Source organism: Bison bison, unplaced genomic scaffold (assembly GCF_000754665.1).
Source record: "Bison bison bison isolate TAMUID 2011002044 unplaced genomic scaffold, Bison_UMD1.0 scf7180017864325, whole genome shotgun sequence".
Lineage (NCBI taxonomy): Eukaryota > Metazoa > Chordata > Mammalia > Artiodactyla > Bovidae > Bison > Bison bison.
The window spans coordinates 1,744,959-1,772,407 of NW_011494897.1; the positions used below are offsets into that span (position 1 = coordinate 1,744,959).

The following is a 27,449-nucleotide window of genomic DNA, read 5'->3' on the forward strand; positions in this document are numbered from 1 at the left end:
TTTCAGTCTCCTTTTCGAGAGCTTCTTCCTCCAGGCACTCCTAAAAAAGCAATGTTCTCATTTTCTTTCCAGGACCCAATCCTTCTCATATCCCATGTGAAGTCCAGTGACACTTTAACTCCCACCCTTTAATATAATGTTGTGTGAATGACTGCTCCAATCCCACATTTCTAACTTCTGTTGATAAAAAACATGTGTGTTTTTTTTTAACCTAGATCTTCCGCAGACACTTTGAATTTAAGGAATCCAAGACTAAATTCACCCTATTCGTGTTAACACTCAAATGCATTCCTCTTCTTGCCTTCTTTTGGTTGCTAACATGACATTGCCATTGCCTTCTTGGGTCTCATCTTCCCTCCTCGCCATCCATATCTAATCACATACCAAAAATCCAGCTCCAGAGCAGCACCACCTTTCCATTGCCATTACTTCTCACTTATTATAGAATAATGTTATGCTGGGACTTCCCTGTTGGTCCAGTGGCTAAGACTCTGTGCTCCCAATGCAGGGGGCCCAGGTTCAATCCCTGGTTAGGGAACTAGATTCCACATGCTGCAACTACTGATCCCTCATGCCACAACTAAGACCTGGCACAGTCAACTACTTAAATAAAATTGAAACCTTTAAAAGACAGAATAATGTTCTGTTATCTTGAGGTGTCTCTCTGCTGTCAGTCATGTATCACACATACAGTTATCCATCATACCATACTTCTTCAAAATAGTATCAATTGGCTATACCTTGCACACAGAATAAAGCTCAGATTCTATTTGGACTTTGCAGTTCTCTATAATCTGGATCCAATCTGATCATCGCCTTTCATATTTCTTCCCCACTACTCCTTTTCCATAAGACAACCTAGCAATCAAAATGAATCTCCCCTGTATTTCTCCCATGGCCCTTTATGACTACCCAAAGTCACCCGTGGTACTCATTACACTCTGTTTTTAGAGCTATTTGTGCTTGTCTGTTTCCCTGCTTAGGTGGTAAATCTCTGGAGGGCTGGTTCTTATCACCCCTCTGTGCTCACAGGAGTATCTTTAGTGGAAGAAGATAGATGTTATCTTTTGTGGATGTTTATTGAATAAATATGAGTTGTATATAGCCTCCGCTTCTGCTCACAGAATTTGAAGTTCAATTTAAGGATAACCCTCAGCACAGCTATGAGGTAAGCCTTCGGTGCTTCAAGATATCCCCTTTCAGGGACTTCCCTGGCAGTCCAGTGGTTAAGACTCTGAGCTTCCACTGCAGGGAGCATGGGTAAGATCCCCCGTTGGGGATCCTGCATGCCACATGGCATAGCAAAATAAAATAAAATATACTTGGGAATTCCTTGTTGGTCCAGTGGTTAGGACTCTGCACTTTCACTGCTGAGGATGTGGGTTCAATCCTTGGTCAAGGAACTATGATCCCACAAGCTGTGTCACCAAAATTTTTTTAAAATTTGACCACCAGTCAACCACTGGTGGTCCAGTGGTTGATTATATGCTTCCACTGTAGGGGGCATGGTTTTGATCTCTGGTTGGGGAACTGAGGCTGTGAGGTGCAGCCACAAATTTTATATATATATATATATATATATCCTCTTTCTTTTACTTACAGATGCTCAGTGCCCTCTCATTCACTTCTGCCTTCCTTAGACCCCTTACTGGGGTGCCCACATAGACCCCTCCTTTTGAGCAAGTCGAATGCCCAGATCTTTTCCTTCCCAGTTTCTTACCAAAACTTACACTTCCCTGAGATGCACTTTAGACTCCAATCTTCTCATTCTGTAGATCAAGGCGACATGAATTGCTCAAGTCCAAGTGACCTACTAGCAGGCCTAGCTGAGATGGAAACTAGTCTCTTGACTCTAAGTCCACTGCTCGCTCTTTCACACTTTGCTGCCCACCCTGTTTCTCAGCCCCTCCAGTCTCTGGCTGCTGTTAAAGATTGGCAAGGACTGGCCTCTGGTACTCCGTGAGCATCTCTCTCTTTGCAAGAGTTACCAGTGCTCTAACCCTCAGGAACAGATCCTGGGGGGAGCTCGCATTCATTCTCCTCTTGGCGATTGTTTGGTCAGTCTCTTCCTAGCTTCTGAACACAGAGACACTGTCTAGGCTGGGATCCGGAAAGCCTACACATTTTCTGCAAAGTGCTTTCTCATGGCTGTGTGGTTACTGATCCTCACAGCATAACAAACCTCCCACACTTCACAGAAACCATGGCAGCAGAACTCCAGAGGCATCACCCTGCAGTTTTACAACTTCCTGGGGCGGAAGAGCTCCATTCACCAACACGAAGTAATTTCTGTAAAGGGGATCTAGCATCCTTAAATGCAGTCATGAATGGGTCTTTTCAGTACTACTTGGAAGGAAGTCAGGGACTTCACAATTGACACTAAGCAGTAATGCCATTCAATAGCAGCCACACAAGAGATATATGAACGCCTTAGGGCAGAACAAAGGCCAGCTGAATCAGCCAAGGGCAGTTACTTCTACAAAATGCATTTACCTGAATAGGAACTTGAAGGGTTTTCAAGGAATGATACTGTATCCTTTCCAAAAGTGTCATGTGTTCTTTGCTCATCTTATAAAACTAAGAATTGAAATTTAAATTTTATTCTAGTATGGTCTTGGTGTTATATTTTAGGATTTAATCATCAGGGCTGATCTGAGGAAGTGTTATATTTTTTTTTTCAGATGGAAGAAGGAAGCACTGAAAGTTTGCCTTTTCTGCAAGATTTGATTTTACAATTATAGGTATTTGATGTTGAAGGAACTTTGCAGTACATCTTAAGTGAAAGTGAAAGTCACTCAGTCATGTCTGACTCTTTGCAACCCCATGGACTGTACAGGGGGTTCTCCAGGCCAGAATACTGGAATTGGTAGCCTTTCCCTTTTTCAGGGGATCTTCCCAACCCAGGGATCGAACCCAGGTCTCCGGCATTGCGGGCAGATTATTTACCAGCTGAACTACAATGAAAGCCCAAGAATATTGGAGTGGGTAGCCTATCCCTTCTCCACCAGATCTTCCTGACCCAGGAATCGAACCAGGGTCTCCTGCATTGCAGGCAGATTCTTTACCAACTGAGCTATGAGGGAAGCCCCAGTACATCTAAACCAACCATATATTTTAGACGTAAAGAACTGGCCTCACATTTGATAAAATTATCTATTTTGTGAAAATTATTTTACTTTTGAAAGGGCATCTCAGAAAACTCTGAAAACTGTTCCACTAATTAGAAGTCAAAGTGCCATTATATATGTTTTTTGAGACAGAGGGCTGGTTACATCAAATTGTTAGGGGAACTACCAACTAAAACTGCCTGCCCTGGCCTGGCACCATAGTAATCACTTGCATGAGTTATCCTTACAAAAGGAGGTCCTGGTTAGGAACAAGGATCTAACAAGCTACCATTAACCAGAATAATTCAGGAAACGTCAAGAGGAGAGAAGAGACTCCAGTCCATATGTCCTGCCACCCTCCCAGAAACCTGCTTGCTGGAATCCATCTTGGCTGAGTGACAGGCACACCACCAGGAAGGACCCTGAGTCACAGTGATTGGCCAGAGACAACCTGAAACCAACCAGATTACTGTAAAACCCAAGACTGTGAACCACATGGCAGAAGAGTTCTCCTGGATTTCCTCACCCTGCAGCTCTCTACCAGAGTGCCCTTTCCCAATAAAGTCTCTTACTTTGTCAACACCTGTGTTTCCTCAGTCAACTCACTTCCATGTGTCAGCCCATTCTTGGGCCCTGGAAGGGGTCCCTTTTCCTGCAACAAAATGACATATTATAGACAGCTTACATAATCCAGTTCTAAGTGCCATGTGATCCCTTATGAGATCAAGAAGGAATGTTATCTTTTTCAGCTTTTACTTTTTAGAAAAATCATTTAAATGTGCTTAAAGGGTCTTCTCTTTGAGTAGTCATGTACAGATGAGAGTTGGACCATAAAGGCTGAGTGCCAAAGAATTGATGCTTTCCAACTGTGATGTTGGAGAAGACTCCTGAGAGTCCCTTGAACAGCAAGGAAATCAAACCAGTCAATCCTAAAGAAATCATCCTTGAATATTCATTGGAAGGACTGATGCTGAAGCTCCAATACTTTGGCCACCTGATGCGAAGAGCTGACTCATTAGAAAAGATCTTGACGCTGGGAAAGGGCAAGAGGAGAAGGGGGTGACAGACGATGAGATGGTTAGATAGCATCAACAACTCAATGGACCTGAGCTTGAATAAACTCAGGGAGATAGTGAAGGACAGGGAAGCTTGGTGAGCTGTTGTCCATGGGGTTGCAGAGTCTGACACAACTTAGCAACTGAATAACAAAAGGGTCTTCTCAGATACACACACATATATCTCATTTACAAAAATTGAGATAAGACACATTCAGGATGGCATTGTGACTACCTACCTTGAAAGTGTGTGGAAAAATACTTTAAAAAAATATAAAGTGCTTTGTAAAAGAAGTGGGTTATTCTATTTACCTTATGTACATATTCCATTTCATTTATTCCTCCAGGAAATATTTATTGAGCACTATGTGCCAAGTCCTGGGAAGAGACACTGAATATAAAGGACACAAAATGACATCCCAACCTTCAGGAATTTACAATGAAGTCTGTTCCTGAAACTGGCAACACCTCCAACCAAATAAAACAAAACAACTTGGTGAGGTTCCCTGTTATGCTATGAACTTACTTCTTTTCTTCCTAGCATCATGATAATTTCAGTTAAATAGTTGAGTAATTAATATCTTACTATCCATGTCAACCATCAGAATTTTAAGCTCCATGGAACAAGTATTTCACCTCTTTTGGTCTCTGCTTTATACTGAAGCCTTGCGTGCCTGACACAGAAGAGGAGCAATGAATTTGTTGAATGGACGGAGAAACGAATGAAAAAGCAAACGGATGTCGGAAAACAACAGAGGACAATACAGTATAATAAGTACTATATTAGGCGTGCATAGTGTGACGAGAATTTATATGAGGCGTTTAGAACTAGGCTTGACGGAGCTGACTTCCAGAAGAGAATTTGATCTTTTCAAACTCAGATACTTGCACGACACCGTCCCCCACTGGCCTGGCAGTAGCTTAACAGGTATTATTCTCTACCAGGCCATCTAGAAGACTGGTTAAATGGCTCAAAGGCCGGCGCGGACAACGTCCAATGAGGTCACCTCTGGCTAAGAGCCAGAATGACTAAAAGGGTTCACCCCCGGTGCGAATGCAGAACCCGGACTGAAGCCGGATCCCCGCCTCCACAGCGACGTTACACCCCGCGGACGCCGCCGGTCAGGTGATTCGGCTTTCGCCCGCCAGAGCGCCTGGGTTGTCCCGCGCATGCGCAGTGCGCCGGACGGCGGAACCGAGGGCGCTGACAGCTTCCGGTTTGGTTTCCCCGCCCCCTGCGTGGCTGAAGCTCTCCGGGCTCCGCGGTGGCGGCTGGAGCAGCGGCGGGGTGGCTGGGGGGCAGGGCGTGGTGAGGTAAGGTGAATGCCCGAGCGGGCTTCCCCGAGCCATGGCCTGCTCCATTGTCCAGTTCTGCTCCTTCCAGGACCTCCAGGCCGCCCGGGACTTCCTCTTCCCTCATCTGCGGGAGGAGACCCCCAGCGGCGCCGTGAGGAGGGACCCCAGTAAGTGCCCCCGCCTCGCCGCTCCCTTCCCCGCCTCCTTCCGCGGGACCTGCGCGGCGGGCGCGGGTCTCCCGCCCGCCCCGGCGCTCCTAGTTCCTCCCTCGCCTCCCCTTTCCTTTCCGCGCGGATCCCCTGCCGTGCGTCCTGAAGCCGCGTCCGTCTGCCCCGACTGCGTCGGTGTTGTCTTCCTCTCGCCTAAGCCACTCCGCCCTCAGCCCAAACACTGCGTCTGGCTTGCTCTGCTCTCTGCCTAGCCCACTTCCCCACCCCGCAACTCCTACTTTTCTCTCTGAGTCTCTTCTCCGTCTCCCCCTCTCCCTCCGGCCCGGGGTCCCCCGTTCCACACTGCCTGCCCCTTGATCGCATCCTCCTCCCCACTCCTCGCCAGCTGTCAGCGCGCTATCCTGGTTTCGCCTCAGCCCCCACGCTCCTCCGTGTTTGGGACTGTGTGGCCTTCTGCTGCTTCTCTTTCCGAAAGTGTCTGTCATCGCCCACTCTCTGCCTTCTTCCATCCCCTTTCTTCCCATTCAGGTTTAGAAAATAAGTGATTGACAAGTGAGAGACTCCTGAGGTGGTGAGTTGGAGGCTCCCAAATAAAGGAAAATAACCTGTCAGGGAGTGAGAAGCCACATCAGGAGTTAAAATCACAGCAGCTTGGCCATGAAAAGTTAATGAGATGAGAAGCCTTCTGCTTATTATCATCAAACAGCGTGACTTGCCCACGTAGTGTAAAACCCCAAGTCTGTTTATTCTGCCGCAGAATTCCTCAGAATTTCCTACGTTTTACCTTTTAAAGGGGGTATGTTTTGTGTGTCAGTTTCTTTTTTTATTTCCATTTTACTGCAAAGCCATATGTCCAAAGTGCTGTTGCTTTGTGCTGTATTGGAATGATGATGAAAAGCCCAGTAAATAAGTTTCTCTCCGTTTTTAAAATTTAGAAAGTATCAAATCACATCTATTTATGACTGTTAGCTCTGTGCTGTCGGTAGTGCTGCCAATCAAGTGAGACTGGTGGTCTCTGTCCTCTAGGAGCAGTATAGTGTACTGGGACAAATAAGTTAACCCCTCCTGTACAGTGTGAGCCGTATATATACATATGGCACTAGGTGATACAGTCTTTGAAGTGGAGGTACTTAAGTCTACCTTTGACGTGGCCCTTAGATGAATAGGGGAGAGGGAATAGCACCTGTAGAAGAAGGGAGGCCTGAAATGGCATGGTATTTAGCTAAGAAAGGCTGAATGACTGAAGAGGACGGTGTGAGGAGAAGAGTCATAAAGGTAATAAGGAGCTTGATCATGAGAAGCCTTGTGAAAGGAGTCAGATACATCTGAAGACATTAAGCAAAGGAATGATGTGATAAAATTTGTCCTTAATGGAATCAGCAAAATTCTTGCATACTTGTTAAGTGTGTTGGCAGCAGTATGGAGGAGAGATAGGAAGCAGGGAACTTCATTCTGAGGATATTTCAATAACCCATGCAAAAATGATGCAAGCATGGACTAAAGTAGCTTCCGCAGGACTTGAGATCAGCAGCTAGATCAGGAAGATATTAAGAAAGAATCTGCAGGACCTAGTGAAGATCTGGTGCTGGGGGTTGTAGCTGGTGAGTGAGAGGGAGGTGAGGTTGCCTTTGGCTTTTGACTTGGGCAAGGGTTTCTAATGAAAGGGAATGAAGGAGATCGGTTTTGGATCTTTTACATCTTAAATGCTTCTAGTTTGTCCAGTTTTAAATGTATGCAGTGTCTAGTCGAACAGGTCTAAAACTTAATAAGGATCCCTGGCCTCGAGGTGTTAACTCAGGAGTTACCAGTAAAAAGTGTCAGTCCGTCTCAAGGGTTATGAATATAGTGAAATGAATGCAGGACTGAAGATGTAACCATAGAGGAGCACTGAAGTTTAAGTCACATAGAGATGAATGGGAAGAAGACTTAACAGAAAGAGGAAAACTAGGTGAACGTAATGCCCCAGAAGTGAGAGAGAATCTGATGAAAGGGAGGAGTGGTCAGTAGTTGTGAACACAGCAGAGATCAGCTAGGATGAGGATGGAAAAGTGTTCATTGGCTTTGGGTGGATGGAGGTGACTAGGACCTTAGGACAGTTTCAGGGGAAGGGCGGGAGAGGAGTTAAAAAATAAATTTGCCTGTTCCAAGGAGCCAGGTTGTGAATGATGGTGGATATAGGACTGTAGATAAAGGATGCAGAGGAAAAAACACATTTCCTCTATCCCATTGCCACTCCCCTTGTCCAGGCCACCATCTTCTCTCAGGTGCTAGATGGAACTGGTCTTTTAATGGATCTTCCTGCTTCTATGGTTGGTTTTGGCTTTTTTCCTGTGTATGATAGTTTGTATCTGCTAATCCCAATCTCCCAATCCTTCCCGCCCCTAACCCCCTCCCCTATGGCAACCACAAGTCTATTCTGTGTCCTTAAGTCTGTTTTTCTTTGGTAGATATGTTCATTTGTGTGGTATTTTAGATTTCACGTGTAAGTGATATATAGTATTTGTCTTTTTCTGACTCACTTTGTTTAGTATGGTAATCTCTAGGTCCGTCCATGTTGCTGCAAATGGCATTATTTCATTCTTCTTAATGGCTGAGTAATATTCCGTTGTGTGTGATGTGTGTGTGTGTATATATATACACATTTTCCTTATCCATTCATCTCTTAGTGGGCATTTAGGTTGTTTCCACGTCTTGGCTATTGTGAATAGTGCTGCTGTGAACATAGGGGTGCATGTAGCTTTTTGAATTACAGTTTTGTCTGGGTACATGCTCAGGAATGGGATTGCTGGTGGGTCATAAGTCCGTTCTATTTTTATTTTATTTTTTTTTTTTTTGAGGAACCTTCATACTGTTTTCCATAGTGACTGAACCAACTTTTATTCCCAGTAACAGTGTAAGAAGGTTCCCTTTTCTCCATACCCTCTCTAGACTTGTTAATTTGTAGACTTGTTAGTTAACTTGTTAGTTAGTTAACTCGTAGTTAGTTCCAAAAGCTGTCAAAGTGAACTTTTGAAGACAGTTTAATCATAACAGTCTTCTCTCTATAACTGCCTGTGGTTTCAGTTGCACTTAATATAAAATCCAAAGTTCTCACATGGCTTAAAGGACCGTGAGACCCCACTTCCTGCCGCTTCTTGTACCCTCATACTCTTTTCCCCTTATTTCTTATGCTTCAGACACTTTTTTGTTGTTAAAGCTGTGATGTGCTTAGTTGCTTAGTTGTGTCCTACTGTTTGCGACTCCATGGACTGTAGCCTGCCAGGCTCCTCTGTCCATGGGATTCTCCAGGCAAGAATACTACAGTGGGTTGCCATGCCCTCCTCCAGGGGATCTTCCCAACCCAGGGATCGAACCCAGGTCTCCCTCATTGCAGGCTGATTCTTTACCTTCTGAGCCTCCAGGGAAACCCACCAGGCTCGTTTGTACCTCAGACCATTGCCCTTGCTCTTGTCCCCACCTTGGATGTTGTCTGCAGATCCTTGCATGCTCAGTGCATCTCAGGGAGACCTTTTTTGAGTATGTAATCTAAAACAGCATCACTATCACTTTTTCTCATTTGTTACTTGCAGGCATTTCATCTTGTTTATTTTCATCACCAAGTCTGTATTGTTCAGTACGGTCGTTTCTTGCCAGAACTAGCCGTTGAAATGTGGCAGTTGCTGCGAGGAACAGAATTTTTAATTTTACTTAATTTTAATTAAATTTAAATAGTCAGATATGGCTGGTGGCTACCATGTTGTATGGCATGGTTATGAATGCTGAAATTTAGGCAGCTACAGATTGAATACTTGTGCAGGGTCACACAGTGGAGAGTAGCCATAGGCTATGAATTTGATCCAGGCGTTTGGGAATATAATCATACCTGAGACATCAGATTAATTTATAATATGCCTGTGAGTTTTCAAATACAATTTAATTTATTACCCTTTTAAATAAAATTATTTGGTATATGTATGTTGGTATTATTGTGGCTACTAGCAATTCAAGTGGAAGATAAGTGGAGAAAAAACCCTCTTAATCAGTGAACCCCTTTGCCAGATCTGTATTTTACAGTTAAAATGGTGCTTTAATTTAGAAATGAAAGTCTAAAAAATAGCTTGTCCTGTTGTAAATAGTTTACTTGGAATTCTTGGAATGACTGGTTTATAGATCTCAGTAATCTCTCTGCCCATCTTTTACAAAACATCAGGCTTTGTGAAGAGTTCATCTTTAAGAAAATCTGAACCTAAATTTTTATGAGGGTGAAAATTTGCATTGTAAAAATGAAGTTATGGTGGTTATTTGGTTTTGCTTTTCTTCACTTTGTTCTAAATGATTACTGGGAAATAGAAATCATGAGATCATTTTATTTAGTTTATATAGTTTTGCTTTTAGTATGTATCTTTTCAAAAAATATTTATTTGAAATCTTTGGTTACTGCATAACGGATCTTCTTTGCATCATGAAGGATCTTTCGTTGCAAAGCACAGATTCTCTAGTTGTGACACTCAGGCTTAGTAGTTGGGGCGCGTGGGCTCGGTTGCTCTGCTGCATATGGGATCTTAGTTCCCCAATCAGGGATAGAACTTGTTTCTTGCATTACAAGGTAGATTCTTAACCATGGGACCACCAGGGAAGCCTCAAGCTTATATAGTTTAATTTCTTATATAAGCTCATCTCTGGAGGATATATAAACAGCCCCCTCCTGCAAAAAATAGAAAACTGAATTACTTGTCATGATTTGTCCTAGGCAGCTGATAATTTTGAAGACTTGTCTGTTGGTTTAATGGTTTTGTTTGTTTGTTTCTTTTTTTAATGTGGATGGCTGCTGTTGACAAAGTGAGACCTAGTACTGGGAACCCTGAACTCAAAACTACACCTCTATATTTGAATTGTCAGAGAATAAACAACAGTATGACTTTGTGTTACTTTGTATCATCAACTATGAAATGAGACTGTCGTCTATTGCTTTAAAAGAGATCTTGAACCCTATTTCCCAGTCTTTACATTAATTTATACTAATGCTGCTGCTGCTGCTAAGTCGCTTCAGTTGTGTCCGACTCTGTGCAACCCCAGAGACAGCAGCCCACCAGGCTCCCCCGTCCCTGGGATTCTCCAGGCAAGAACACTGGAGTGGGTTGCCATTTCCTTCTCCAGTGCATGAAAGTGAAAAGTGAAAGTGACGTCGCTCAGTCATGTCCGACTCCTAGCGACCCCATGGACTGCAGCCTACCAGGCTCCTCCGCCCATGGGATTTTCCAGGCAAGAGTACTGGAGTGGGCTGCCATTGCCTTCTCCAGATAAATGTTAATAATTGTGCTCTGCTTAGTCGCTCAGTCATGTCTGACTCTTTTTGACCCCATGGACTGTAGGCCCCCAGGTTCTTCTGTCCATGGGATTCTCCAGGCAAGAACACTACAGTGGGTTGCCATTCCCTCCTCCAGGGGATCTTCCCAATCCAGGGATTGAACCCAGGTCTCCCTCATTGCAAGCGATTAATAACTGGTTCTACTCAATCAGATGCTGTTTTAGACATAAAATTTGCTCTCATATTTTGACATTTTGGAGATGGGCAATAGTATAGGTCCCCACCTGGCCTACAGTGACACAGTTTCCAGGGAGATTGGATTTCTGTACCAGAGTTTTCTGATATTTGTAATTGCTGAATTCGATCCCTGGGTTGGGAGGATCCCCTGGAGAAGGGAACAGCCACCCACTCCAGTGTTCTGGGTGAATTCCATGGTCAGAGGAACCTGGTGGTCTACAATCCATGGGGTCGCAAAGAGTCAAACACAACTGAGTGACTCATTTTCATTTTTTTAGGCCAAAAAAAAAAGAGAGAGAAGGGAAGAAATACATGTACAGATAGGGAGAATCAGACTATTTGGAGGTAATTTACATATTATAATATTGTGGATCTGTTAATTTACCTGGGCTTCCCTGGTGGCTCAGTTGGTGAAGAATCTGCCTGCAATGCGGGAGACCTGGGTTTGATCCCTGGGTCAGGAAGATCCCCTGGAGGAGAGCATGGCAACCCACTCCAGTATTCTGGCCTGGAGCATCCTCATGGACAGAGGGGCCCGGCAAGCTGCAGTCCATGGGGTCAGAAAGAGTTGGGCACAACTGAACAACTAAGCACAGCACATTAATTTACCTAATAGTAAGTTAATTTTCTGTTAACATTCTAATGAGGTAGAGCAGCCTCTACTTTCCTTCTTGCTCTTTTACCAGAAAGATAGAAGAAGATAAAGCATACAGGAAATTACCTTGGAGTCATCAATTAAAGTTTGTTTTTGTCCAATCACTAAGAAAAGTATGCTTTTTAGGATAACCTAAAGTCATGGACTCAATTTGGAATATTATAAATGGTATAAAGTACCCATTTTTTTATACTGAGTGAAATGCTTTCATTTGTTTGTGATCATAGTAGGGAGAGAAAAGTAATCTGAAAGTAGAATATTTATAAGAATTTCAGAAAATTCCTAGTTACTGCACTTCAGTAGCTGTTTAAGGTTGGAAGAGGTCTTAGGAGATAAATTTCTGTCGATGACAAAACTGACACAGGACTAATTAATTCCTTTATTCAGCTGGTACTTATTGAGCATCTACTACATACAAAGTAGTCCTAAAGGTAAATAAAATAGGTCCCTCTCCTCAAGGACCTTTGAGCCAATAAAGGAGATCAGTATGTAAAAGAAGTGTTAGAGGTACTGTGCTATAATTTGGCATATGATAGTTGGAGAATGAAGGGGTGTTGGCTAATGCTGTATAGTGGACTCAGAAAAATCTTCACAAAGGAACTGTTTTCACCATGTCTTAATAGTTTCACAGAGGTTCAGGTGGAGAGAAAATGGCCAGGCAAGGGATGTGAAACAGTATGGGGTTCAGAAAGATGGAGATAGTAAATTCTGTTGGAAGAGTGGGATATGGTAGGGTAAAGAGACAGATTGGCAGAGGAATTTAGATTTTATGCAGTAGAAAGGAAATAAGAATACTTAGGAATTACAAGGAAATTTGCTTAGGGTTACTTGGGAACAGATAGTTTTAAATAGATTAGTTTCCAGATGCACCTGTGTAAATGCCTACTTTCCCACCCTCCCTTCTGCTTTACTACACAAAGGCTTACTTCTCACACATTTTAAATATTATTATAGGAAGTTGCTTCCAAAGCATTTAAGCAAAAATTTGTGTTTAAGTCTCTGTAAACTCCACCCCCCATCCATCTCAACAAGGGATTTCCAAATAATATTTGCTATTAATGTTTAATAATTATTTCTCAAAGTTGTGATAATGTATGTTTTTTCAGTTATCTGCTTCTAATAATAATTGTAATAAAACAATAATATTTAGAGCCTTAGATCCCAAGAAAACTTTTTTGTGAATTCTTAACTCTTTTTGCAGAGAAACTTTCGGACTGATGATATATATCTGTATTACATTAAAATAGCATTCTGTGGAGGAAATAGAATGGAGATAAGAATTCAGTGAGAAAAAAGAACTTATAAAATTATTCTTAGAGACACTAATCATAGTTTTAAAATGGGTATTTGTGAGTATTATTTCCCAAAAGTATTTAGAATCCACTGAATAAATTTAAAAGGATGATATAAATACTATATTAAAATATCCATGTTTAGTATATCAGAAATTACATTTTTGTCAAGGAGGCACATATTATTGAAAAATTCTTTTGGGGTGTATATAATCAGAAAGCTTGAAGACATTCTATGGAGCTGTTGTTCCCAGTGTGTTTTTTTTTTTTTTCTTTTTCATTATAACATGCATAAAAAATGAGACCTAGGCCCTGAATAGTGAAAACAATTTTAAAGAAGGAGGAAGAAGTTGGAGGACTTTACTTTTTTATTTTCAAAATATATACAAAGCTATAGTAATCAAAAATGTGGTACTGGCATAAAGACAGAATAATGGATTAGAGAGAGCTCAGAAATAAACCCTTGCATATATGATCAGGTGATTTTTGACAAGAGTGTCAAGACCACTCAAGGGGGAAAGGACAGTCTATTCAACAAATGGTGTTGGGAAAACTGCGTATCCAAATACAGGAGAATGAAGTTGGACCCTTATCTTATACCACATTCAAAAATTAACAAAAATGGATTAAAGACCTAAATATAAGACTTAACACTATAAAATTCAGAGGAAAGCATCCGGGGAAAATTCATGACATTGGATTTGGCAGTGGGTTTTTGGTTATAACACCAAAAATACAGGCAAAAAAGCAGAAATAGGTAAATGGGGCTATATCAGACCTTAAGACTTGTGAATTGAAAGATGCAGTCAACAAAGTGAAAATGCAGCCTACAGAATGGGAGAAAATATTTGCAAATCATATATCTGATAAAGGATCTGTATTCACAATACCTTATTTCTCCAGCCTAGTAACAGCAAAATACAACAAGTAAAAACTGAGCAAAGACTTGAATAGATTTTTTCCCAAAGATGTTATAGAAATGACCAGTAAGCATATGAAAGATACTCAGTATCATGAATCATGAGAAATGCAAATGAAAACCACAGTAAGGCATCACCTCACACTCACTAGCTTGGCTTCTATTAAAAAACTAAAAACAGAATAACAAGTGTTGGCGAGGATATGGAGAAACCGGAACTCTGTACACTGTTGCTAGGATTGTGCAACTGCTGTGGAAAACCATATTTAAAATAGAATTACTATATGATTGAGCGATCTCACTTAGAGGTGTATATCTAAAAGAACTGAAAATAGTATCTAGAAGAGATAGTTGCACACCCATAATCATAGAGGGATCGTTCATAAAAACCAAGGAGTGGGACCAACCAAAATGTCTGTCGATGGATGAATGGAATGGGGTATATATATGTATAAGATGGAATATTATTTGGCCATTAAAAAGAAGGAAATCATATCACATGTGACAACATGAATGACCTTGAGAACATTCTGCTGTGTGAAAAATTAGCCAGTCAGAAAAAATAAATGCATGATTCATTTATCTAAAAGTTAAATTATTCCATTTATCTAAAACAGTTAAATTCATGGCAACAGGAAGTAGAATGGTAGTTACTAGGAGCTAGGGAGAGGGAGAAAAGGAGTCTTGTCTAGTGAGTATTACAGTCTCAGATTTGCAAGATGGAAAAGGTCTGAAGCTCTGTTTCACAACAATGTCAGTAAACACTACTAATGCACTTAAAAATGGTTCTGATAGCTTTTATGTTGTGTGTCAATAAAATATATAAACTAGTATGATAATAAATAGGTCGTAAAATGTAAAACAAAGCTGTTCATGGTGAGAAGTGACCTGCTAGAAGTTCCAGTAGCCCCAGGCCCTACCAAGCTATCCTGAGAGCCGAGAGGATCAATATCTTGGCTCATCTGTAATCCATTTGCAGTTCCCTGGGCATCTCTGCTATAGGCAGAGGGTAACCACTGATGTAAGGCAAAAGTATAGCATTTCAAGATTTGATTTGCAGAGAGATGGGTTTGGTGGCTCTGAAAAGGATAGGTTTTGTAGTTCTGAGTTAGAGGTAGGTGATCATTTGGGAGATGTTTATACAACTCTAGATCAGGGTCTTCAGAAGTAAAGACAGGACTAAGGCAATAGCAGGGTGATGGCGTTTGAAACTTGAGAAACATAGCAGTGGCAACCTGTGCAAGGAATTTGAACTGAGAAATAGGACAGCCAGGTTAATATTTGAAAGACATTTCTGTGTTAGCAAAGAAGAGAATGAATGGGAATGGTGGGTGAAAGTGGAAATAGAATGACCAGTTGGGTGGCCTTTGTAGTGTCTGTCAAGAATCTTTTCCTTAGATTGGTATTCTTCAGATGGTATTTAATGGTCTACACAGGGACAGTTCTGGATCTGTACGACAGTAAGTGTTTTTGTATGACTGCTGTGTTAATATCATTTGGGACTATCGAGACCCTAAATGAACTTTCCTCATGAGAAAGAACTCTTGAAATTCTTGGGTGTCTGCCATACCATATTGCTGTTTTGAAAAGGTGACCAAAAACAGTTCTTTGAACACAGATCATTGTTCTTTGTATCATGTGAGCCTAAGCCTCACATATAAATTCTTCAGAAGAGAGACTCTCAGGTCAAGAGAGATAATCACCTATTATTACATCGCCTCTATTTTTTTTAAGTGTATAAAGTCAGACATAAAATCTGTCTTCTAGCTACTCATATCCCCCCTTCCAGATGTTAAAACTTTAGTCTTAAGCTTTTTAGTATAGTAGCCACTAACTACATGTGGCTGTTTAAGTATAAATTAATAGAAATTAAGTAAAAATTACAGTTCACTTTTTCAGTCATACTAATTACATTTCAGTGGCCACATGTACCTACCTATTGGCTACCTAATGGACAGCACAGATACAGAACACCACCATCATTATGGAAAATTCTGTCATTATAAAGTGCTGCCCTAGCGAGAATCTTCCAGACTTTCTGCTTACACAGTAAACATACATGCTGCTGGGATGTTTTGTTTCTCTATTTTACATTTTATATTATGGCCTCATTTTTGTAAAATGTACCTTCTGGAACTTTTTTGGTTAATTTTTAATGTCAGCTGTTTTGACAGTGTCAAAAAATGTCAATTTCTTTTTCAACCTGTGTATATAACTGTAGCATTTTTTTTTTCTAATGCCTGTACAGTTATTTCAGTGAAGACTACCAGGTTTTAAACATTCCCCTATCAATGAACATTTAGAGTATTTCCAGTATTTTTTCTACAAGAAAATGTTCTAGTAAGCATCCTTATACATGCTTTACCTATGATGTTAATATTTCTGTATGTAAATTTCTGGGATTGGAATTGCTGGATAATAGAAATTCACATTTTAGTTGTTGAGCACAGTCACATAGTTAGTCTAAAAATTGGTCAGGTTTATTCCTGTCCATGGTAAACAGAAATGCTCATTTATACACACATTTGTCATCTTCCTGTGTTATCAGTTTCTTTGCTTTTTGCTCTTCCAGTAAATGAAAAATGGTTCTTAGGTGATGCTAATGTTATTATCAGACTTTATCTGTTTTTTTTTAAAAGCAACAAGTAATAGCAAGATTAAGCTGGTATTGGAAGAATTTACCTTAACTATGAGGAAAGTTTTCTCACAAGGACAATCATATTAGAATTGAATAAGTAAGGAAAATACTGAATTGGCTTTAGAATTTGCAGAAATTAGCTTTGGTGAGCAGTATTTATATACCTGCACCTTCATTTATGTTCCCTGTTCAGTTCAGTTCAGTTGCTCGGTTGTGTCCGACTCTTGCAGCACACCAGGCCTCCCTGCCATCACCAACTCCCGGAGTTCACCCAAACTCACGTGCATCAAGTTGGTGATGCCATCCAGCCATCTTATCTGTCGTCCCCTTCTCCTCCTGCCCCCAATCCCTCCCAGCATCAGAGTCTTTTCCAATGAGTCAACTCTTCGCATGAGGTGGCCAAAGTACTGGAGTTTCAGCTTTAGCATCATGCCTTCCAAAGAAATCCCAGGGCTGATCTCCTTCAGAATGGACTGGTCGGATCTCCTTGCAGTCCAAGGACTCTCAAGAGTCTTCTCCAACACCACAGTTCAAAAGCCTCAATTCTTTGGCGCTCAGCTTTCTTCACAGTCCAACTCCCATATCCATACATGACCACTGGAAAAACCGTAGCCTAAGTTCTATCTAATATACAAAATATATCGTTGCCCTTAGTCAGTGACTTCATTTAAAAAATAAAATGAGTAGAAAGAAGAATAGGGCATGTTAAATTTCTTCAAGTCTACAGTTTGTTTTTATCATTTTTGTTAGGATGAGTCTAAAGATTTCTTAGATTTGGAGCAAAAGAAGCATACTTGTGTTTTTGTAACTATTTAGAGCAAGAAAAGTGAAAGTGTTAGTTGCTTAGTTGTCTTCAACTCTTTGCAAGTCTATGCACTGCTCTTCTCTCCATGGAATTCTCTGGGCAAGAATACTGGAGTGCGTAGCCATTCACTTCTCCAGGGGATCTTCTCGACTCCAGGATCAAACCTGGGTCTCTTGCATTGCAGGCAGATTTTTTTTTTTTTACCATCTGAGCCTCCAAGGAAGCCCTTTAGAGCAAGAGGATACACTTTGTTTCTGCTTAAAGATATTTTCAGTTCTGTCCTTTTTTGAACTGTCAGAACATTTTCCTTGAGTGATATAGAAGGCCACTTATTTGATAACAGGAGTCCTTAGAAATCTGGAACTGGAAGGGGCCTTACAGACCTAGTCTGATTTAATCCTGGTGTTTTGAAAGAAACTGATGTTTGTTGAAAATGGGAGCCTCCTCATTTTAGATTGCTGCATATTTTTATGTGCTGAGAGGATATGCTAATATAAAATTTATATTCCCATTTTCCATTTCTTTAGAAATAGAAAAAGATGAATAATTCTGAGGCATAGGAAATGAAGTAGCTTCTCTATTCTTTATTTTTTTTTTTTTTTTTCTTTGTATTGCTATGTGATGCTTTCTGTGGCTTGGCCAAGAATAGCCAACTAAAATTGTTGAACCTACGAATTATTTACAAGTTACAAGTTCTGGAGGTTGGTGCTCTTTATAGAAACAAGTACATTCTCTTTTTCCTGTTTTAGAAGAATGGAAATGAATTTGCTTCAATGCGAGTAAGATCTTTTCTTAGACCATGGAGATTAAATTTTCTTTTTCCTAACATTTAATGATTTCAGTTTCCCATTTAGTTTTCGATCTTGACATACTTATATTGAAGAAAGCAAATACTGTCAAATTAATTGCCCACTTCTAGAATTCATTTTCCTTTTTAGCTTCAGGTTCTTTTTAAATGTGAAACTATTACTCAGTTTATGAGGACAGACTGTTCAGAAGCAAATTGGAATAATGTATATTTTAAATTAAATAGAACTGTGAAAAGCAAAAGTTGAATTTCTCATTTAAGCTTTTGTTGGTAAAATAATTCATTCGTTGGAAATATACCTTAAAAGACATCTATTATTTTTTGATGCTTGAATTACAATGTTTTCTCCATAGTTCGAAGGTTTCAGTGACTATAAATGACTGATGATATCAAGTGAGAAGCTGAACAGTTTTTTTAATACTAGTATAATCTAATCTCTTTAGGGAAAAAATTCTCCCTAGAGGAAGTTGTAGTTACATTTTATGTTTTAAAGCCATTGGTTTTATTCATTTACCTGGTAAGGGTAAGAACAAGAATTTATGTTGCCAGTTATTCTAGACAGTTCAAAATAGTCCTCTTCAGTGATATGTATTAAAAAATGATTGAAAAGTCAAATTACTTGTCAATGAGGAGGTTGTTGCTTTTCATTACTAATACTTATAACTTCATTTTGCTCGTGTTTATTTCTCTCTACATCATATAAGTTGATTGGAGATAAGCTTAGGAATTTTGTTTAAATAGAGAGCAAGTATGATTCAAGGTGTGGTATAAAATATGAGTGAGGGGTAATTTTAGCAAATGAAGTAGTAATGACATAGTAATTATAACTAACATAGTAATCTAAACTGGCAAACTTCTTTTTATTGTTACTGTTTATTTATTTACTTTTTTAATTTGTTTTTGGCTGTCCTGGGTCTTCCTTGCTGTGCAGGCTTTTCTCTAGTTGTGGTGAGCAGGGGCTACTCTCCAGTTGCAGTGCGCAGGCTTCTCAGTGCAGTGGCTTCTCTTGTCGCGGAGCACGGCCTCTAGAGCACGAGGGCTTCAGTAGTTGTGGCTCCCCTGCTCTCAAACACAGGCTCGATAGTCGTGTCTCATGTACTTGAAAGTGCCTTTTTTTTCAGTAGGCTGTACTGGAAATGAGGTGGGAAAGCCCAGTTGAAACATGGACATCTGAAATATTTGGCTTACAGCTGATGCTGTCCTGCTGTGCTATAGTTGTAAAATCACTGCTTTAGGAGCAGCATCTGGCACATGAGTCATAGCACTAAAGTAACAAACCTAGGGAGGCAGTCTCATGATCTAATTGTAGATGTCTCCAATAGGCAATATTTGCCATTTCTTAGCTGTTTTGAGTATAACCTGTTTTATTCACTGTTGGCAAAAAGAATATTTGCATAATAGAATACAGACACATTTTGAGAATGATGTGGTTGTTCTTTTTTGTCTTCAAAATGATATGGTGTTTATTTGGGAACTCAGTGTTCTTTGTAATTGTTTTTTCTAGCCTACCAAAAAGTCAGGTTGAAAGTAAATGCTTAATTGAATGTATTGGTTTTTCTTTACTGATGCAAGATCTTTTTAAAGCAATGATACAAGTTTTGTTTTGAAATGTTGAAATATGCATTGTGCGTGTGTGTGTGTGTGTATCTATCAGATACAAAGATCCATTAATCCATATTAGGCCAACTATATTGAGCAATATTTCTAGAGGATCTTTTTTTACATTGTCAGATTCTGCCATTTAGACTTTAATTAGAACAAAAATATTCTGTTTCTTCTGTTCTTAATCAAAACTAAAGCTAAAGATGGTTAATTATTTTTTCTGACTAAAATGGAATAGAGAATTATCAAAATTTATCAATATATTTATAATTTTACATAGAAAACTTATTTACAAAAGATAGTTTTGATTTGGAATATAAAGTCTTTGTATATAAAGTTTATAAAAATAAAATGTTTTTGTATTTCTGTGGAAATTTAAAATATTTAGAATCAACATCTGATTTGTTTACTATATTTAAATATGTTAATTTAAATCCTGCTTCTTTTATAGGGATATATGGGGAAACCTTTGGGTAAGAAGGTTATTTTCAAAGACTTGATGTCCTAAATGGATATAAATATTTAAGTACCTACAATGTTCTTGAAGATGCATATATGTGTGTGTGTAAGAGTTTGAGCACACACAGTATGTATATTCCTTGTCCTCCAAGGCTTAAATGTTTAGCTGTATTGACACGGTATTCATTTAAGATCAACCAGACAAGTTAACAACACAACAAATGACCCAACGCAATTTATAATTCTGAAAGGAAAATATAATCAAATGCTGTGGTTTCACAAGAGGGAAAGATCATTGATAGATGCAATAAAACTTCATAAATAATTAATCCAAGTCCTGAAGGAGAAGGTGAATTTGGAGAGCTGGAGACAAATGGGAATACTTAAATTAGTTGACAGATAAGGGATAGGCTAATGCAGAGAGTAAGAATGAAGAAAGAGGGTGCTGTGTTTGGAGAGTAATCGTTTTAACAGCCATCAAGGGTGTGTATGTGCCAAGCACTGCTCTTTTAACTCTTAACAAAAATGGATACAGTTATTAACTCCATTTTGCTAAAGAGGAAGCTGAGAGGGAAGAGATTAAATTGCCTAAGGATATATGACCCCTCAGGGGTAAAGCTGGGTATCAAACCCAGGCAGGCTGACACCAGACACCTAATAGTTGTTCTGGACCTGTGCTGTCTCGTACTGTGCAGTGGAGCACTAGGAACATGTCTGGTCCCAGCTGAGATGTGCGCTGAGTGTAAAATACGTGTTGGATCTTTAAGACTTAGAGAACCAATGGGAAATAGCTCGTGAACAACTTAATAGTGATTACATATTGAAATGACGTTTGGGGCTATACATATTAAATAAAACATTTTAAAGTTAACTTCACCTGTTTCTACTTTTTAAATATGGCTGCTAGTCAGTTTAGCAGGGCATGTGTGGCTTGTATTACATTTTTATTGGACCGTGCTGCTAAAGACTGCCCTCCAGTAAATGAAGAGGCTAATGAAGTGACAGAATAGAAATAAGGATGAGGGCAGGCAGAGGAAAACAGATTTTAGATCAGATTAGTTTGGCATTGAAGTTTATCCTTGAAGCTAGTATTCTTCAGAGCGTCATCCATGGACAGCCTGCCTCACATTTTCAGGATGGGGTCAACCCTGAAACTTGAGTGATCCCTAATTCATTGTTTTAATCTCTTTGCAGAGATTTTAAGGTTCCCTAGAGAGGCCATGCTGCAGAAGAGACTGTAGCTCCAGTTTTGTAAAGGCAATGGATGTGGATGCCATTTTCTTAATATTCTGATCAGTGTTGTTGGGATACAGGCAGTTGATGACAGTGTCATTTAAAGGATTGCTTTCTAGAGATGAGGTGGTTACGACTTACTTATTTAATAAATGGGGGGATGGTAAATACTTAAAATTACCCCATAATTTATAGCCTAGCCTTAGACTGAAAAGCATGCCACTTGGCTCATTAGGTGAACTGGATGATTTGGTGATTTGTGCAGTTTTGGGAATTCTACACTGGATCCTGATCACCCTAAAGAAGTTTATGTCTTGAGTGTCCATTCGTGATAGTACATTTTGTTAAACTGACTTCAGTTCAGTTGCTCAGTAGTGTCCAACTCTTTGCATCCCCATGGACTGCAGCACGCCAGGCTTCCCTGTCCATCACCAACTCCCGGAGCTTACTCAAATTCATGTCCATAGAGTCGGTGATGCCATCTAACCATCTCATCCTCTGTCGTCCCCTTCTCCTCCCGCCTTCAATCTTTCCCAGCATCAGGATCTTTTCAAATGCGTTACATCGGACTTACATCTTTTCAAATGAGTTTCAACTGACTTACATCTCAACACATACAAGAGTTAGGACTTTCAAATCACCCTGGCTTATAGAAGGTTTTGATCTATTTATTCTAACAGACCATCATCTTTTGATGTCTTATTTCTTCCTGTTATGTAGAAATTTATAGACCTTAAAGTTTTGTAGTAAATGTTCCTTACTGACATTAAATGGCCCAGTTCTCAAATGTAAAACACATTGCTCTTGTTATTCACAAATTTGATCAATAATCAATTAAAATATACTGATAATGACATGGATTGAAGAAGAGCATCCCTCATAGAAAAGTTACCAGAAGGAAAGACCACCTGAATAAAATTTTGTATATGAATGGCATCTTTATTAGACATTCAGCAGCTATTTTTTCAATATAAACTTTTTTTGAAGATTGTGCTTGACCTGCTTTCGTATTTGAGGACATAAGAAATAACCTTGGTAAGGTACTACGATTCTGATACTTCAACAGTAGCTGTCAAATAGCAGCCTGCAAAACAGTATCAGATGAATTTTTACTGAAGTCAGGAGGCTACAAACTTTACATCACTGACACTGAGTAACAGTAGCCAGAAGGTAGTACCTTATTTACTGATGTTTCCATCTTTGATTTTTTTTTTTATGTTTCTCATTTTTAAGTTGACTAAAATTTGGAGTCCATTTTCTTACATTATTATAAATAATACTGAGAATTCTAAACCAACCTTCAAAAATATCTTTAACCTCTCCAAGTAACAGTTCTGTTTTTCACCTTCACCTTCCTTTAACCTTTTTGTACCATGACCCCTTTGGGAAATGTATTCCTGTGACAGTGGGAGGTGCCTGATTAGTTTTTCTTTGCCTCCAGTTAATAGAAATTCCCCAGGCAGAGACATTGAGACATGGGTAAACCGTCATGAGCACCACTGTTTTGTAAAAAGAAGGTATTTCTCAGAGTTTTTTTCTTCCTGGAATGTTTTGAATTGTGCTTTATGGAGAGAACTGGGTCTCGGCAGGGGCTGATAATCAAAATTTCTGCTGTCTTCTCCTGATTGAATGAGTCATTTGTGAATGGAGCTGGGTACTTTTTTACCAGTATGGAGGAGAAATAACACATTTTTTTATAGTTTTCTTTTCAACAGAGGTTATGTGCACAGACTAAGCTCTTTGAAGGCTTATTTTGCTTTTGTATGTCCAGCACTTAGCACAGGGCCCAACACAGAAGAGATGCTGGGTTGTGTTTGTTGAATGCATGAATGAATACATGATTAGCTGGCCTTCATGAAGTACTTTAAATTCTGCATGCTTTTCCAGAGAGTTTGGTAATTTGATATTTTTATAGCAGTTTTAACATTGAATTGTGGACCTTAGAGCAATAAGCTTTACTACACATTTTGCTCTCTCGTACAAAAGACATTATCAGTCGGATGGCCTAGTTACCATCAGCCCATAAGAAGATAGTTGCTTTCTATGCAGTAGAAAAATGAGCAGACTAAAGGGATTGCCTAGCAAATTTAGATTGCCAAAGAGCAACTGTAGTTTTCCAAGTTACAAAAAAGAAATTTCCAAGGTTCAAGATCACAGGAATATTTCCATGTTAATGTAATGAAATCTTGCTTTTGGTCTTACTTGTAAGCCCCACTGTTTCCTAATCTTACTCTTATTCACAGGCCGTAGGAGTAAGTATGGGAGAATACTAGGCAGCGTGGGCTCTGGAACTCAGGCAGAACTGGATTCAAACCCCGCCCCTCCATTTAATCCTCTGGATTTTAGGCAAGTGATGTAAACTAGGCAATCTGCTTTTCTCTGTAAAAAGAGAGAGATAGGGGATCCTTGTCGTGCTTATGTGAATTAATGTCAATAAAGCATTTAAGCATATAGAAATGCTGAAAACATGTTAGTTGTTGTTATGATAACCTCTGTCTGAATGGTTCCTTTTTTTTTTTTTTTTTTTTGTCTCTTTGCCTTTGAAAAGTTTCTAGCCACTTAAAAAAAAAAATCTGTGGATCATTTTTAAAGTCTTTATTGAACTGGTTACAATATTTGGCCCCAAGGCACGTTGTCATCTTAGCTCCTTGAACAGGAATCATACCTGAAGCCCTGCATTAGAAAGCGAAGTCCTAACCACTGGATCACCAGCGAAGTCCCTCTAGCCACTTTTTATAAGATTTCATTTAAGATGACTCCTCCCTGTAGTTTTTGGTCTCTTTTACGGCCTCATCTGAGTTTCCATAGTAGTCAGTAGTCAGTTACAGCCATCACCATAACGATTACTTGTTTGTCTCTCTCCTACACTAGATCACAGATTCTTTAAAAAGAAAAGGAGTTCATATGTTTGTATTTTTCTCTGTTTCTACTACAGGATTTGGCACAGGGTATTTAACAGAACATTTGTTAAATTGTTCAATTGATGTGTGTATGGAAATCTTCTATTAGTTGTACAGTGTTAAATAAATGATTAGTACTATGTTATACCTAGCAGTGTGCTTGGCACATTATAAAGTAGCTATTTGGTGTTTAAGTACCAAAGACGGGGATATTGCCACAGAGCTAATTGAGCAATGATTTCAAGTACCATACTGTAACTTTTTTTTAATCATCTAATATATAGTTGATTTTAGCAGCTTTTGGAACGTTGTAGATAAGTGGAAGTTCTTTTTGCTTCCATCCTCCTGTCAGCAGATAACATGTTCAGTCCCATCTTTTAGGTTGCTTCTTCCTCCAGAATTTTGAGGCTAATTGGTTTAAATACAATATTTTATTTATATTTTGTAGTATTTTAATAGCTAAATCCTGATGACTGGTATTAAGAACTTACTATGTTGGGAGAATGACATTGAAACATGTCTAATATCATATGTGAAACGAATTGCCGGTCCAGGTTCGATGCATGATACAGGATGCTCGGGGCTGGTGCACTGGGATGACCCAGAGGGATGGGATGGGGAGGGAGGTAGGAGGGGGGTTCAGGATGGGGAACACGTGTACACCCGTGGCGGATTCATGTTGATGTATGGCAAAACCAATACAATATTGTAAAGTAATTAGCCTCCAATTAAAATAAATTTATATTAAAAAAGAACTTATTATGTATCAGGTACTGGGGACTTAGCATGCTGATGGCAATCCCACTAACCGTAGGTACTGTCATTTTCTATGATGTTATGGTAAAAGAGCTAAAGCTTATGAATACCGGGTAACTGTTCTGGGTCACAGAGCTGATAAGGGCTGGATCCAGGATGAACCTAGGTAATCTGATTCTGGGGCTAAACTTACAATTAGACAACTATCTGCTCTTTTCACACTTAGGGAAACTTTGATTTGTTTTTTAATTTGATTTGAAGTCATACATATAGAGTATCTGGTGTTTGGTTCAGAATATTAATAGTTCCTTTAAAAATGATAGTTTTATTCATTCTCTTCTGATATGATATAAAATAAATTCAAAGATAATTATATAAAAATGTACTCATTAATTTGGGTTTTTTTTTTTTTTCATTTTTTAAAAAATTTGACTGTGCTGGGTCTTTGTTGCGGCACGTGGGCCTTCTCTACTTGCTGTGCGTGGGCTTAGTTACCCTGTAGCAAGTGGGATCTTAGTTCCTTGACCAGGGATCAAACCCTCATCTCCTGCATTGGAAGACAGATTCTTAACCAGTGACTACCAGGGAAGCCCCCAGTTTGGGATTTTTAATTCCCCATTGCAGTGGTGGTTGGACATCTTATTTTAATCCAAGACAGTGTTATCATGTATAAGAATTCCCAGAGTGTCAGGAGAAGGTGGAAAATAGTAGACCAATCTGGTTTCAAAATTGTTTTCTTAATCTTTGATACATTATCTTATTAAAACACTTTTAAAGATATCTGTGTGAAATTTTAGGTGTGTTTTTGGCCACTATGTACATTTAACTTGTCTAATATATGAAGTAACAGATAATTGTCATTTTAAGATTTTTTAAAAAGTCACCTTTGCAGTTTGATTTAAATGTGGGTAAACTTGATGTCCAATATCTTAAAATCCAACCAACTCGCACACTTTTACTATCACATAGTGGAAATCCGGGTCAGATGTTTCCTGAATATTATTACATATAGCAAAATCCTGACCTAGTATAGTATAGTTTACCGTTGTTTTCTTCCTTAATATGAGGTTGGTTCTATTATGTTTAGAGGAAATGTTTTTAAAATAACTTAAGCTCTATATTTTACGTAGTAAGCACTTTTCATCTTTTTCAAAACAGGTAAATCAAACTGGGAAGATGATGGTTGGGGAGCATGGGAAGAATCAGAACCCCAAGAACCTGTAAGTCTGCAAAAATATGCATGCTTTTTGATAGTGGCATTTTCCTTTTGTAATGATGGTGACATATTTCAGTGTTAGGTCAACATTTTAAAATCGTTATCAAGAACATTTTTTGCTTACTCAATAGTACTTAAGTAGATGCCTGTTCTTAAGGATTTAATGACATTTTATAGCTCAGTCATTGGGCTCAGTGGAGAATAATTGTTTTAGGATTCTTTCTCCTTCATTGGTTATTCTTTCAGACTCTTGAATTTATTCATTCAACATAGATTTGTTAAGTGCCCACCATATTCTAGGTGTTGGGAGTATAGCATTGAGCAAGTAAACAGAGTCCCTGTGTGTAGTGTATTTTTACCTATAGATAATAGAAAATCTAACCTACACTGGCTTAAATAAGAGGGATACTTATTAGCTCACATAAAAGGAAGTCAGAGATACTATGTATTCCCAGATGGGTTGACGAGGCAATTCAACTATGTCATCAAAGACTCACGTTCTATTCTGCATACACCATGTTGACTTCATCCTAAAGCTTGTTGCTCTCACAGGTGTGGTGGGGCAACTTGTTTTTTCATTCCTGCCCAGAGAGAGAAAAAGGCTGGGGCTTTTTATAGCTTTCTTCCTTGCCTTTTATCTCCTTGGCTTATTTCTGAACTAGCCACTAGCAAGGTATATGAGATTTTCGTCAGTCAATCATATCAGTCATTCCTGAAGTTGGAGGATAGAGGGTCAGCTTTTCCTGAGGCCCATGGCTGCACAGGGGAGGAGTTGATACCTGAACAAAATCAGGGTTTAGTTTTTTTTTGTTTTTTTTTGTTTTTTTACGAAAGAGAAATGAACCTATATACTGGATAGGTCTTATCATCCCTGTGCCCAGCTGGCGAGAGAGGGGAAAAAATTTTTTTTTAAGGTACATGAAAAATATCAAATGGTGGTAGTAGAGAATGCAAATGGTGATGTAACAACTGTAGATTGGGTGGCCTGGGAAGGTGTTTAAGGATGTGACTTTA

At 39.4% G+C, this 27,449-nt stretch overlaps 1 protein-coding gene across 1 annotated transcript in view; it reads left to right on the forward strand.

Annotated features, from left to right (window-relative positions):
- Positions 1 to 5,390: 5,390 nt before the first annotated feature.
- RAB3GAP2 (RAB3 GTPase activating protein subunit 2 (non-catalytic)) overlaps positions 5,391 to 27,449 on the forward strand; it is a 105,245-nt gene continuing 83,186 nt past the window's right edge. Inside the window, exons 1-2 of the mRNA XM_010853264.1 lie at positions 5,391 to 5,625; positions 26,378 to 26,439. Coding sequence (XP_010851566.1) covers positions 5,511 to 5,625; positions 26,378 to 26,439 — 177 coding nt within the window. The 5' untranslated portion in view covers positions 5,391 to 5,510. The remainder of the gene's footprint in view (positions 5,626 to 26,377; positions 26,440 to 27,449) is intronic.